The sequence below is a fragment of the Dama dama genome, chromosome 24, assembly GCF_033118175.1.
Source record: "Dama dama isolate Ldn47 chromosome 24, ASM3311817v1, whole genome shotgun sequence".
In the NCBI taxonomy this organism is placed as follows: domain Eukaryota; kingdom Metazoa; phylum Chordata; class Mammalia; order Artiodactyla; family Cervidae; genus Dama; species Dama dama.
In genome coordinates this window covers 36523514-36535658 of record NC_083704.1, presented here as the reverse complement: position 1 = coordinate 36535658, position 12145 = coordinate 36523514, and the positions used below count along the sequence as shown (strand labels likewise).

The 12145-nt window shown below is 37.5% G+C and overlaps 1 protein-coding gene across 6 annotated transcripts in view; it reads left to right on the top strand.

Annotated features, from left to right (window-relative positions):
* Positions 1-12145, top strand: part of MITF (melanocyte inducing transcription factor) — a 221828-nt gene that overhangs the window by 124043 nt on the left and 85640 nt on the right. For 4 of the 6 annotated variants that reach the window (XM_061128098.1, XM_061128095.1, XM_061128093.1 and 1 more), the window contains exon 2: positions 10089-10338. In XM_061128098.1, coding sequence (XP_060984081.1) covers positions 10089-10338 — 250 coding nt within the window. The remainder of the gene's footprint in view (positions 1-10088; positions 10339-12145) is intronic. The other 2 variants (XM_061128094.1, XM_061128097.1) reach the window with 1 other exon arrangement.

The following is a 12145-nucleotide window of genomic DNA, read 5'->3' as shown; positions in this document are numbered from 1 at the left end:
AAATCTCTGCCCTCATAGAGCTAGCTGTATCTGGTCATGAGGGGCTAGGAACGTTCCAGCTCTATCCTTAAGTCTGGGTCTCATCTTCATGGTTCAGCGTGGCTGCTAGAGCTGCAGCCATTACAACTAAATTCTAAGAGACATGATGGCAAAATGAGTATCTCTTTAGGAAGAATTTTTGAACAAACCACGTGATCTTTCTGCTGAAGTCTCACTAGCAGAACTTAGGCATGAAGCCAGTCTACCCCCTGAAAAGGTGGGAAATGTGAGTGGCAGTGTGCCAGCCAAAACAAGGGCAAGATAGAATGGATAGCTAGATTGTTTGAGTTGTAGCTCTTAGGCCAAAGCATTGATTTTTTTTTTTTTTTAACAAATAACTGATATTTTCTAAAATGACACAAAAATGTACTGTGATTTAACAGAGCACATCCTACTGGATTAAACAGAAATGGAGATTGAGAGTCCCTTGTAAATCAATATATCCAGAGTCCAGGGTTATAAGGCTTCAGGGATGGTTTGATCCAGATGCTTTGTGTCATCCACTTGCTGGCTTCTTCTACATTCTTCCTTCTTTCTAGGCCTCTGTTCCTTCTTTCAGTTCACATCACTGTTTCCTCTAGTTTGCCTTTCTTTCCACATAGGTCCAGGAAGTTCCAGATTTATATCCTACCATCTTTTCAAACCTTAGTATAATTAGAGGTCTTTTATCCCAGTAGTTCTAGTCAAAGGCATTGGGCTGCCTCTTATTGGATCATTTTAGATTACAGGCCCATTCGATGGGTATGTTGATTGATCAAACCCATGTTGTGTTTCTAGGTCTGGAGTTAGTAGCACCACCATAACCTGCCTCATGAATGGAATGTGAGGGGGCTGGTTTTTCAGGGTGGAATTAGGGTACTTTCTCAAAGAAATGAGACAGTATGGTGAGCAGGCATAAGTAACGTGTGACCACCGTAAATCATTACCACTATTTGTAAGGCTGGCTTTTAGACCATGACAAGTGCATATACTCACTGCTCCTGAGATCATAATTGGTACTTTTGTCTTGATTTCCACACAGTTTTGCAAACTTTGCATCTTGGTTGGTATGTCCTCAGTCAGTTCAGTTCAGTTCAGTCGCTCAGTTGTGCCCAACTCTTTGCGACCCCGTGAATCGCAGCATGCCAGGCCTCCCTGTCCATCACAAACTCCTGGGGTTTACTCAAACACATGTCCATCGAGTCGGTGATGCCATCCAGCCATCTCATCCTCTGTCATCCCCTTCTCCTCCTGCCCCCAATCCCTCCCAGCATCAGGGTCTTTTCCAATGAGTCAACTCTTCGCATGAGGTGGCCAAAGTATTGGAGTTTCTGCTTCAGCACCAGTCCTTCCAATGAACACCCAGGACTGATCTGCTTTAGGATGGACTGGTTGGATCTCCTTGCAGTCCAAGGGACTCTCAAGAGTCTTCTCCAACACCACAGTTCAAAAGCATCGATTCTTTGGCGCTCAGTTTTCTTCACAGTCCAACTCTCCTAGACATGTAGTAATTGCTAGGTGATGGCAGTCTAAGGCTTTTGAATCTTCTCTCACCTGTTGTGATGCTATCTTGACACATGGACAGAGCACACCCGTAACTGGGGCGATCATTTGAGTAGAGATAGAAGGCTTTTCAGTCTTTAAAAATATCCTTCCAATTACTTTACACTAATGCCTGAATTCTCTCATTAGATTGTCATGGTGGTGTGATGGTTTCGTCACTAAGTTGTGTCTGACTCTTGGGACTCCGTGGACCATAGCCCTCCAGGCTCTTCTCTGTCCATGTAATTTTCCAGGCAAGAGTACTGGAGTGGGTTGTGTTTTGAACTTTCCCAGGGAATCTTCCCGACCTAGGGATAGAAAGTGGGTCTCCTGCATTGCACACAGATTCTTTACCAACTATAGTTTTGGATAAAAGTTTGTTCCTTTTAAATTGCTCTGCTGCTGCTAAGTCACTTCAGTCGTGTCCGACTCTGTGCAATCCCATAGTTGGCAGCCCACCAGCAGTGGGATATATTGTTATGCCATATCAATTGATTATACCTTGTAAGGAATGGATTTTTCAGAGTCTTTTAAAATATGGCATCTAGATGTGAATGAGGTTCCACGGTTGGACAGTGTAAACAGGAATTCTAGAATGTGATCTAGTGAAATGCAGCTTGATAGGAAAGATAGGAAGCTTGAGTGTGGGGCTGTCTACTTTATCTGCATTATGACCTTTTGATTGTAGGCTGCAAGCAATAATTTCTTAGAAAGGAATTGAGAGTGAAGAGTGTGGAAAGCCATGGTGGCATCTGTGGGAAATGGAGGACAGTCATGGCCTTAAAAGAAGGAAATGGCACCCTCATATCCTTGTTTGAAAACAGCTTTCAGTAACAGATACTCCTTGGTTGGAGTGTATAGAAGTAAGAAAATCTATTTGAGCGGGGTGCATATAATCAAATTTTTAAAAATCTGATGGTAAATATTGCCTGGAAGAACACTGGGCTAATATTATAGAGGTCTCAAACATTTTGGGTCATATCTCCTAAAGTAAGGTTTTTCAAGCTGGCTCTCTCAACATGTTTTATTTTACTTATAAATTTCATACATGTGTCACTATACTGATGCTATATTATAATGTGTGTGTGTTCGTTGCTTAGTTGAGTCTGACTCTTTGCAACCCCACGGACTATAGCCCGCCAGGCTCCTCTGTCCATGAGATTCTCCAGGCAAGAATACTGGAGTGAGTAGCCTTTCCCTTCTCCAGGGGATCTTCTGACCAGGGATCGAACCTGGGCAGATTCTTTATCATCTGAGCCACCAGGGAAGCCTGATATTATAATATACAACATGTATAAAAATAGAAAATAAAAATGATGTGTAAATTTTATATAAATTTCAATCTTTTCTTCCTATACTCCACAGTATCTTTTTTTGTACCCTCTTTTGAAAAGTATTGATATATTAGGTGTCTTATTATGTTTCTTTGAAAAATACTGATATAAGTCTTATTATGCTTCTTTTTGATTTTGATATCATCAGTTATTGAAGATACTCTTCCTGGTGCCTGTCGAAGGTCCAGCTTAAAGAGTATTAATCCTGAATAGATACAGAGAGACTACGATTTTTTCAAACCTAATTGGATTCCAGGTGTTGAATAGTGATGATGTTGGATTTTTAACTTGCATATTTTTAACTTGGCGATTCTTGCTTTTTAGAACACTTTCCTCCTTAGGCACAGCAAAGAGTAAAGAACTCCAGAGGATGGGCATGCCGTCCACTCTGGACACCAAGCCGGTCTCATGTCTAGCAGAACAGGGCCCTTGGAAGACCTTCAGATATTTGTTGAAGGAAAGAAGAGGAGAAAGACAAGCTGCACTTTGCAAGCCTTTTTATTTCCTCTGTGCCAGAAACCTGTAGCATTTATTGTCAGAGCTGATAGCGTTACCAAGAAAAGCTGGACGTTTGGAATGTTTTCTTTTTTTTTTTTTTCTTGACCGCTGCAACCAAGGTTGGTGATGGCTGAAGTCCACAAGATTTCCACTTTTGAAGCCAAAGTGTGAAGTCTGGTACTTTTACATTTACATGAGTTATACTCTTAGTTATTTTAAGTGAGATATATGTTTATCATATATATCATATATCAGATATACCATATATTTCTTATATTTATGTATATATATTCTTATTGGTACTTGCTTCTACCATACATCAAAAGTCATCTTTATACTTTTCATCAAAAGTCATCTTTATACTTATAGAGCAATGACTTTGGAAAGAATGGAAAGGTAAAGATAATGGAAATAACTGATCCTTTGACAATGTTAAATACCAGGACTTTCCTGGTTGGTCTAGTGGCTAGGACTCTGTACTTCTGGTGAAGGGGCCCAGGTTTGATCCCTGGTCAGGGAAGTAAATCCCACGTGCCACAACTAAAGAGCCAGTAGAGCCAAATATATTAAATAAATAAATATTAAAATGTTAGATATCCAGATTGCCATTTAAAAAGATATATCTATTTACTTACTCTTATTTTGGTAACTTATGCACTTGGACTTACTTTCTAAAGACTCTTAAAAATCTCTTTTTGCTGACAGAACAGCAGTTTCATAGATTCGGCCTGTAAGTTCTTACGTAGTTTTCCTTATGATAGAATAGTTATGTTGTAACCGTAATGATCCACTGGCAGTATCTGGACAGGTTTTTTGTCTCGTTGGTTTTATAGCCCATTTGGCAGGAGTGGGTAGTCCTTCCCATTTCATTCCATTCAGCATGTTGGGTTCAGCATCAGAAGGACTCTTCAGAGCTCTTGTCGGAGTTACCAGAGGCCGGGAATGGAATGTGCATTTCCTCAGACATGGAAGAAAGTGTTCTGGTCTAAGAATCAAAGATATGGGTTCATGTCCCGGCACTCCTACCAAACAAATGGATGATCTTGGGTGTCCTAGTTTCCAAACCTGGCATCAGAATCAGCGGCATAGTTTTTGTAGACATACTGATTCCTGAGCTTTACCTAACCTGAAGTCAGAATTTCTTGGGATGGAGCCTGGGCATTTTGACTTTAGGCGGGGTCCTCAGCTGATCCTGTGTCAGTCAGCCTTCTGCATTTGGAAACCCTAGTAGGTTAAGCTATCTCTGACATAGCTTTCTTACCTGTGCTTGAGGTTAATTATCATGCCCTCCTGTGTGTTCACTGTCTATGTGAACATCAGCCACTGTGCTTTCTTGGATGTAATTACATTGTATCCAGTGCAGGCAGATGATAGGCTTTGAGCTCTATCAACTGGTTGATTATAATGAAGATTCCTTTTTCCTGGAGAAAAATCCTAGGAGTTTTACTTTATATCTTGTGAGTGAACTTCAGGATAGATTATCTTCTCTCCACCCCTTCAAACTTTGTCAAATTCTCTGAATCAAAAAGGGATTGCCTAAACCTTAAAAAGCAGATATTCTATGGTCCACGCTTGCATACAGGCTTATAAAAATTCACTTTCTTGCATAAAAAAGAAGTAGCTTGTTCATGGTTTCCTGTTTTCTGACTACAACTTTTTAAACTCTTTTCCAGTTTATCTGAATTGTGTTTTGGTTATTCTGCTAAGCTTTTTACCTCTATTACAAATTTTAATCCTCCTTATGATGCCAAGAGGCAAATGTATTAAACAATCTATAAATAAAGAAAACCAGAGCTCAGAGAGATTGACTGACTTCACCATGGTCACAGGTTAGTAAAGGCCAGGACTGTATTCTGCCTGAGGAATTGATGAGAGGAAAGGCAGGGGAAAGTGCATCAGCTCCTTGAGCCTAGAGGCTAAGTTGCAGCTGACAACCGGATTCATGTCTTGGACGATTGTATATGGAGACCAAAGACTGATTCCTAAGGTCTGGTGGAGGGGTACTGGCATCACCATGAAAGGTGAGGATTGGTCAGGCAAGTGTTGTTTCGATGGTGAGATACTGGATTTCATGAGATTTCTGATATATTTAAGTCGCTGCTGAAGGCAGAGGAATTAACTCTTTGAATTTAGGAATATACCAATGATTCACAGAGCACATGTCCACATATCTCTACCATCACAGAGAAGGGTCAGGCTTTGAAGGTTAAAAATGTAAATTCAGCCATCAAGGAAGGAACTCAGGTCATGTTTATGGCTACTTGTCTAAGTGCCCATATCCTAGCTGGTGTGTTACACTGTCCCTTAGCTGGCATTCGCTCACTCAGTCATTGTTGTACGTTTAGGAGGTGGGTTTTGGAGAGGTTCAGAGAGGTTGAGTGGCTTGTTAAAGATCAGATTGGTCAGCAGGGACTGAACCAAAAGTTGTGTCCAATTGATGGCCATACTCCTTAAGTCACCACTGAGCAATTCCCAGTTTTCAGGAAGTTGCCTGGTCTTAGTGATGTGGGTAAGTGCCAGTTAAGGCATTTGCCTCCCTTTCAGTTGGCTTTCAAAGGGTGACTTCCTGTGGTGAGATGTACACCTTCCCACATGGAACTAGATACGAGTCCAATAGTCTAGATAATTGACTTAATTTTAAGGCATCTTAAAAAAAATTACACGACCCTGCCTTTTAAACTCATTGAGATTAGAAACCAGGTATTCCCAGCACCTGGCACAGGGGAAACCCTCAATAGCTATTTGTTGAATAAATGACCTTTACATAATCTGATTAAAAGGAATCAGACTGATGAAATTAGGATCACCTAATGCACATTGAGGTTCATGGGCCCTGGATGAGTTCGGTCAGCTTTTAAAACTAAATACATTGAGACAACTCTTGTTATTGTTAGTAGTTGAAGCATCAGGTCCTCATTTTAAAAATAAGCTCTTGGCCACCTGTAATGTTCTCACATAAAACTCGACTTTGAGTTTAAAACTTGCTCATGTGACCTGCTAACATTTTGATGTGTAGGTATCTTTGTTTTTGTCAATAGGGTGATAATTGCAGATTCAATTATTTCTAAGAGGAAGTGATGTTTAACAGATCGAGGAAAGCTGAGAATCTGAGAGTCATCTTTAACATGGAAATATCCAGTAGGGTACGTGTGCAGTGAAGTGACTCTTTTTCCTTTTTTTTTTGAGAAGACTTATTCAAATGTCAATTAGCTGAGCCTTGCTAGATTTTTTTGTGTGTGGGTTTAATTTATTTATATGGGTCTACCATATAAATATGTAATTTTTTTCCTAATAGGATATTTCAGTAAATGTTTTAAATGATACTGTTGTTGACTTTAAAGTCTGAGCCTTAGAGGTTGATGACTAGTAATTTTAACTTAAGATGTCTCAAGAATGCTTTACTGTTAATTGAAAGGATTTTTTTCCCCCGGTATCACAGCCAATGGCTTGTCTTGAGCAGCTAATTAGTGCGATTTTTCCACAGCTGCATTTGCCAAGGCACAAAGGTTTGCTGCTGTTTTTATCAAAAGGATCAGTCTCTCTGGGAATGTTTTAACCTGACAGGCTTTGAATAGCAAGACCATCTATTTATTTATTTATTTTTAAATAGCCTTCTTTTCTGAGTTTAGGAAAGTATATTTGAGCTCTGAACTCATACTCAGAAGTGGGAAAATGCATTTTCTTTTGGTGCTCTTTTAGCAGAACCTGAGCAGGTGAATGGAGTGTTTTTGAGGAATGATGGGGTATTTTTATGTTGTAGATGAATGCATGATATGAAAGTAATAAACTGGGTATTAGCATTGTTCAGTCTTTCTATATCTGTAGGAAACTATAAAGGAAAGAGGGTCTAAGTCTTCTGGGATGCTGAAGACTTCCAAGAGAACCAGTGTGCTGGATACAAGTCAGCACTTCCCTATCCTATTTGTCAAAATGCTGTCTAGGATGGATCTAGTCTCTTCCAGCCAAACGGTGACTTTGATCACTTAAGTCACTTCTTCATGCTTATAAGTTAATTCATGTTCCTCATGTTTTCAAATTAGTGGCATATATCCTGCCACTGAAAAAAATATGGTGATGTTATAGTTTATAGGGGGAAAAGTAAAGAGTAAGAAATTTACCTATAATCCCACTGCCACTTTGGCAACTCTCATCCTTTTGCTAGTCATGTGTGTATTTGTGTACATACATACACTCTACTTATTCTAGATTAGAATGGACATCCTCTTTTGATTCTACTTTTTAATTTGTCTTAGGACATGGATTCTGCACTTTGCTGTATGCTGAGCAATTTTTTTAAAAAGGTATATTATCAAATCTATATGTATCATAATTTACTTTTTTTGTTGTTTGGCTGCACTATGTGGCATGGGAGATCTTAGTTCCCCAGCCAGGGATCAAACTCGTGTACCCTGCATTGGGAATGCAGAATCTTAACCACTGGACCACCAGGGAAGTCCATAATTTACTTTTTTTTTTTTTTAACCTGTTTTATGCTTAAATCTTTTGAATGGTTTTATTTATTTCTTCAACTTTATTGCGGTATAATTAACAAAATTATTTAATGTGTACAATGGGATGATTTTTCACATGTATTCATTGTGAAACACATTAATCACCTCACATGGTTACTTACATATTTTTGTGTGTGATGAGAACACTTAAGATCTGCTCTCTCAGAAATTTCAAGTGTACGATGCAGTATTGTTAATTATAGATACCATGCTGTGCTTTAGATCCTCAGAACTTACTCATCTTGTAACTGAAAGTTTGTATTATTTAACCCACGCCTCCCGTCATAATTTACATAATCATGCCCATGTTAGGGGACAGAATACTGTGCAATTTGTCAACAGCTTTGTAATGTCAGGTTTTCCATGTTTTGAATTATTTTCCTAGGAAAGTTATCCATCAGTGAAATTTCTGAATCAGTTGATAATATTGTCGTTTTCTTAGAGGATTGTGGTATTATATTCCCGCAATGGCTCAGGGTGGCATTATCTTTGTACTTTTTCTTGTAGTAAACATTTTTTTAAGTTTAATCATACCTTTCTAATAGCAGGATTTCCTAAGTTTACTATATTATATAGTTTTAATTCACAACCATAAATATATCTCTATACCATTTTTATGACTATATATTAACAGCATTATTTCATATGAACTTTTCATAGGCTATTGAACCAGGTTTCTATGCTGAGTAATGAGTTAAATGCTAATATAATTTTTATTATATAGTTTTCTGGAACTCTGTGAAGGTGAAATGCAAACATTTCTTTATTCTCTAGTACTTTTTAACCTGAAGAATTTGAAGATTGTTAGCTTTAAGGAGTTTATGAGGCTGGTCAGTAATTTAAAGACTTTATTTTGCCTTTGTTAGAAGGTAAGGATGATATTGGGATTTATATTCAAGGAAAGAAGCTTAAAGGTACAGATACTTCTCTGGAAGAATAACTTTGATGTGAATATAAATATTTCCTAAATATTACTCTTCTTTCTGTTTCCAGGTGCTAAATAAGGTTTTATATTCTTTGCCCTAAACTGTTCTTTTTTTTTTTAAAGAAAATGATATTACTAGAAACAATGAAAATTTCTAGATAATAGTAATTGCAACAGCAAACATTTATTGAGGCAGTACTGCATAGCACTCATTATATTAAGGGATTTATGTGCATTATTTCATTCATTATTTTGTTTAATCCTCACAAAATTCCTAAGAGGTAGGGCTTTCGAGTATAAATGGTGCAAAAGACATTTAAAAAGCATCTCCCGTTTTGAAAAATGAGTAAATAAGTTAAAATATTGTTATTCCTCTTTTTCAGACATGGTAACTAAGGCAGAGAGGTTTATCTACTTATTGATGTCATAGAGCTAGCAAGATAAACAATAGAAATCTATATTTAGGAAAATCAAGAAGTCCTTTCTTCTTGACTTGTGACAAGTATTTAAGCTTCTTAAATGATTTTGGGTAGAGTAAGCACCAGCACCATTAGAGGCAGGCCTCATAGGGAACTCATAGAATATGCGTTAGATAGGACTTGCCAAGAAGAATCAGAAGAAAAGATTGTACAAAGAAAACCAGGCAAAGAAGAATGGAATTGTCAAACTAACTTGTCTTCTGCCCTCTTTCTTAAAGACTGAGGTTGAGTTCAGTGTTAAGATGCTGGTCCAAAGGCTTCTTTAATGACTTTCACTTCTTGTATTGTAGAAAAATTTCCCCATGACAGAGTTCACCTTTCCTTTGAACTATTGTGTGTTAGTTAACAGTTTAGATATCTTCAAGGAATTTAGATAATATACAGGAGTAGTTATTTGGCTAGATTCGACTATAAAAGGAAATCAAGCAAATTATTTTTAAATGTGAAACTCCGGGTACCATTAAGATGCCTTGCTTCTTGGCACTTCATATGGCAGCACTATATTTGGTGGTGATGAGTAGTAGGCGATATAAAATGTCAAAAAAAAATAAGCTGTATGATAAAAATGCCTAGATGCAATCAAGCCGACTTATTTTAATTCAACTACTGATAACTTAAATCCTGTCAGCTCTTGATTTTCAATTAGGTGGAATACTACTCTGCGATCTGATTATATTTTGCACAGGCTCATTTCATAGTTTTGGTGCAATTTAGGATACCCCAAAATGCAAATGAAAGTTCTCATTAGGAACTTAATATGTGTTTTTCTGTTTCCCCACAGCAGTTCCGAGGAGCATCCTGGGGCCTCCAAGCCTCCGATAAGCTCCTCCAGCATGACATCACGCATCTTGCTACGCCAGCAGCTCATGCGTGAGCAGATGCAGGAGCAGGAACGCAGGGAGCAGCAGCAGAAGCTGCAGGCGGCCCAGTTCATGCAACAGAGAGTGCCTGTGAGTCAGACTCCAGCCATAAACGTCAGCGTGCCCACCACCCTCCCCTCTGCCACCCAGGTGCCGATGGAAGTCCTTAAGGTACGTGAGTGTCGCTCTTGTTGGTTGGGCCAAGCCTTCTTCTTCTTCTTCAACATTTTCCATTTTCTAGGTGTTGTATTTGTCTCATCATGTTTATTTGGTTATATTGACCCATCTGAAACATATTTGTAAATGTCAGCTCCGTTGATTCCTACATGGCTTTGTATTTCCAAAGAAAGATTCCAACTAACTGTAAATTTAATAGTAACCCTCTCTAAATGGGGGAAGAGTGTTGATGTCCCGTGAGAAATTACCAGGAGGTTATAGATGGTTTTTATAATGATATCTTCCCATCTTTCTTTGGGAAAGTTTAAAAATGTACAAGTTATCTGAAATGAACCTCTTCTAATAACTTGTATATATATATATATATTTTCCCCTAAATACATTCCATGGCCATTCTTGAGTTTTCTTTTTTCTTGAGTAAATAATCTTGGCTGTAGAATCTGACTCTTTTAGAAAGTCTCTTCAGATAGAAAATGGTAGAGGAGCTTAGCTTTAATAACCAGACTGCATAATCCTTTAGCTGAAGTGAGTTGTCTGTTTTGGGTCCCTTTGATTTCTTGCTAGAGTAGAAACTGCAGGAGCTTGTTAGCATCATTCTATCCAGGACATATAGCTTCCTAATTACTAGGGAAAATTGTAACAAGTCTAAGAATAGAATTCCATCTCACACATGGGTCCTGCAATCACATTGGGAGGTACTCCTTCTTTAAACATTCCAACTCTTAAATGTGACTGATGCAAGTGAAGTTAAAAGAAAAGTAAGAGGACTTCCTTACTTCTTAATTTTTAAAATCCCATTACCTAATTGATCCATCCTGAAGAGTCCCGAGTGTTACTGTTCATTAAACAAAGTGAACTTTACCCGCCGGTGATTCATTGTTGGTCTTTGCAATCATTCCTGTGCTCAGAAAGGACATCTTTCACTATTTCAAGTTTACTGTGAAAGCAAATGGGATGCTGTGTGATAATTGGGAAGCAATCTATGATCTCTACCAGAAAGAAGGAAAGAGATTCTTTAAAAACAAATTTTAATCCAGTTGTTTTATTATTTGCAAAGACTCTTGAAATGTAGTGATGGAGTACTGAAACTGTGTCATAGAGAAACTGATATTAAAATTCTTTTTGGATAAAAATGATTGAAATGGTTTAGCAGAAAATTTTACTCTATTATGACTGAAGTTCTGAATATTGCCACACCTAATGTATATTTTATGTACCCCACCTTCCAAGTAAAGGCAAGTTTTTCTCTTGGAAGTAGATTGTACATTAAACTTTCTGTTCTGCTTGGGTGAAAATTTGCAGCCAGTGGGTTTTTACAGACCTAAGGTTTATTTAAGATTTAAGTTGTCTGCTGTTCACAAGAATCATAATTTTTTTTTAGCTTTATCTTAGATTATTTAAAGTTATATGAATTAAGTAATAATAAGTTATAGAGAAATGTCTGTTTTATTTACTTTAGTAGTCTATTTTTTTAAGCTGAAGAATAGATTTTAGAAGAGATGACACAGATTTGTGTTAGTAGTGGTTTATGTCTAAATCAAAGGTAATGTTATTATATTAAAGTATATTAGTTGAAATCTATATTCCTATTAAGGCGATTATATCCTATGAAAGAGAAATTACCCAAGTATGTTGAAACATTATTTCCATTTCATTTTAAAAATGGACATCATTTAAAAAAGTTTTTATTACTTAAAATATGTAATTGTGATATGATTAAAATTAAAATCTATACTAACTGGTTTAATAACATAACCATTTTTCCTTATATGTTACTATGTCCTGGTAACACTGGCCCTAA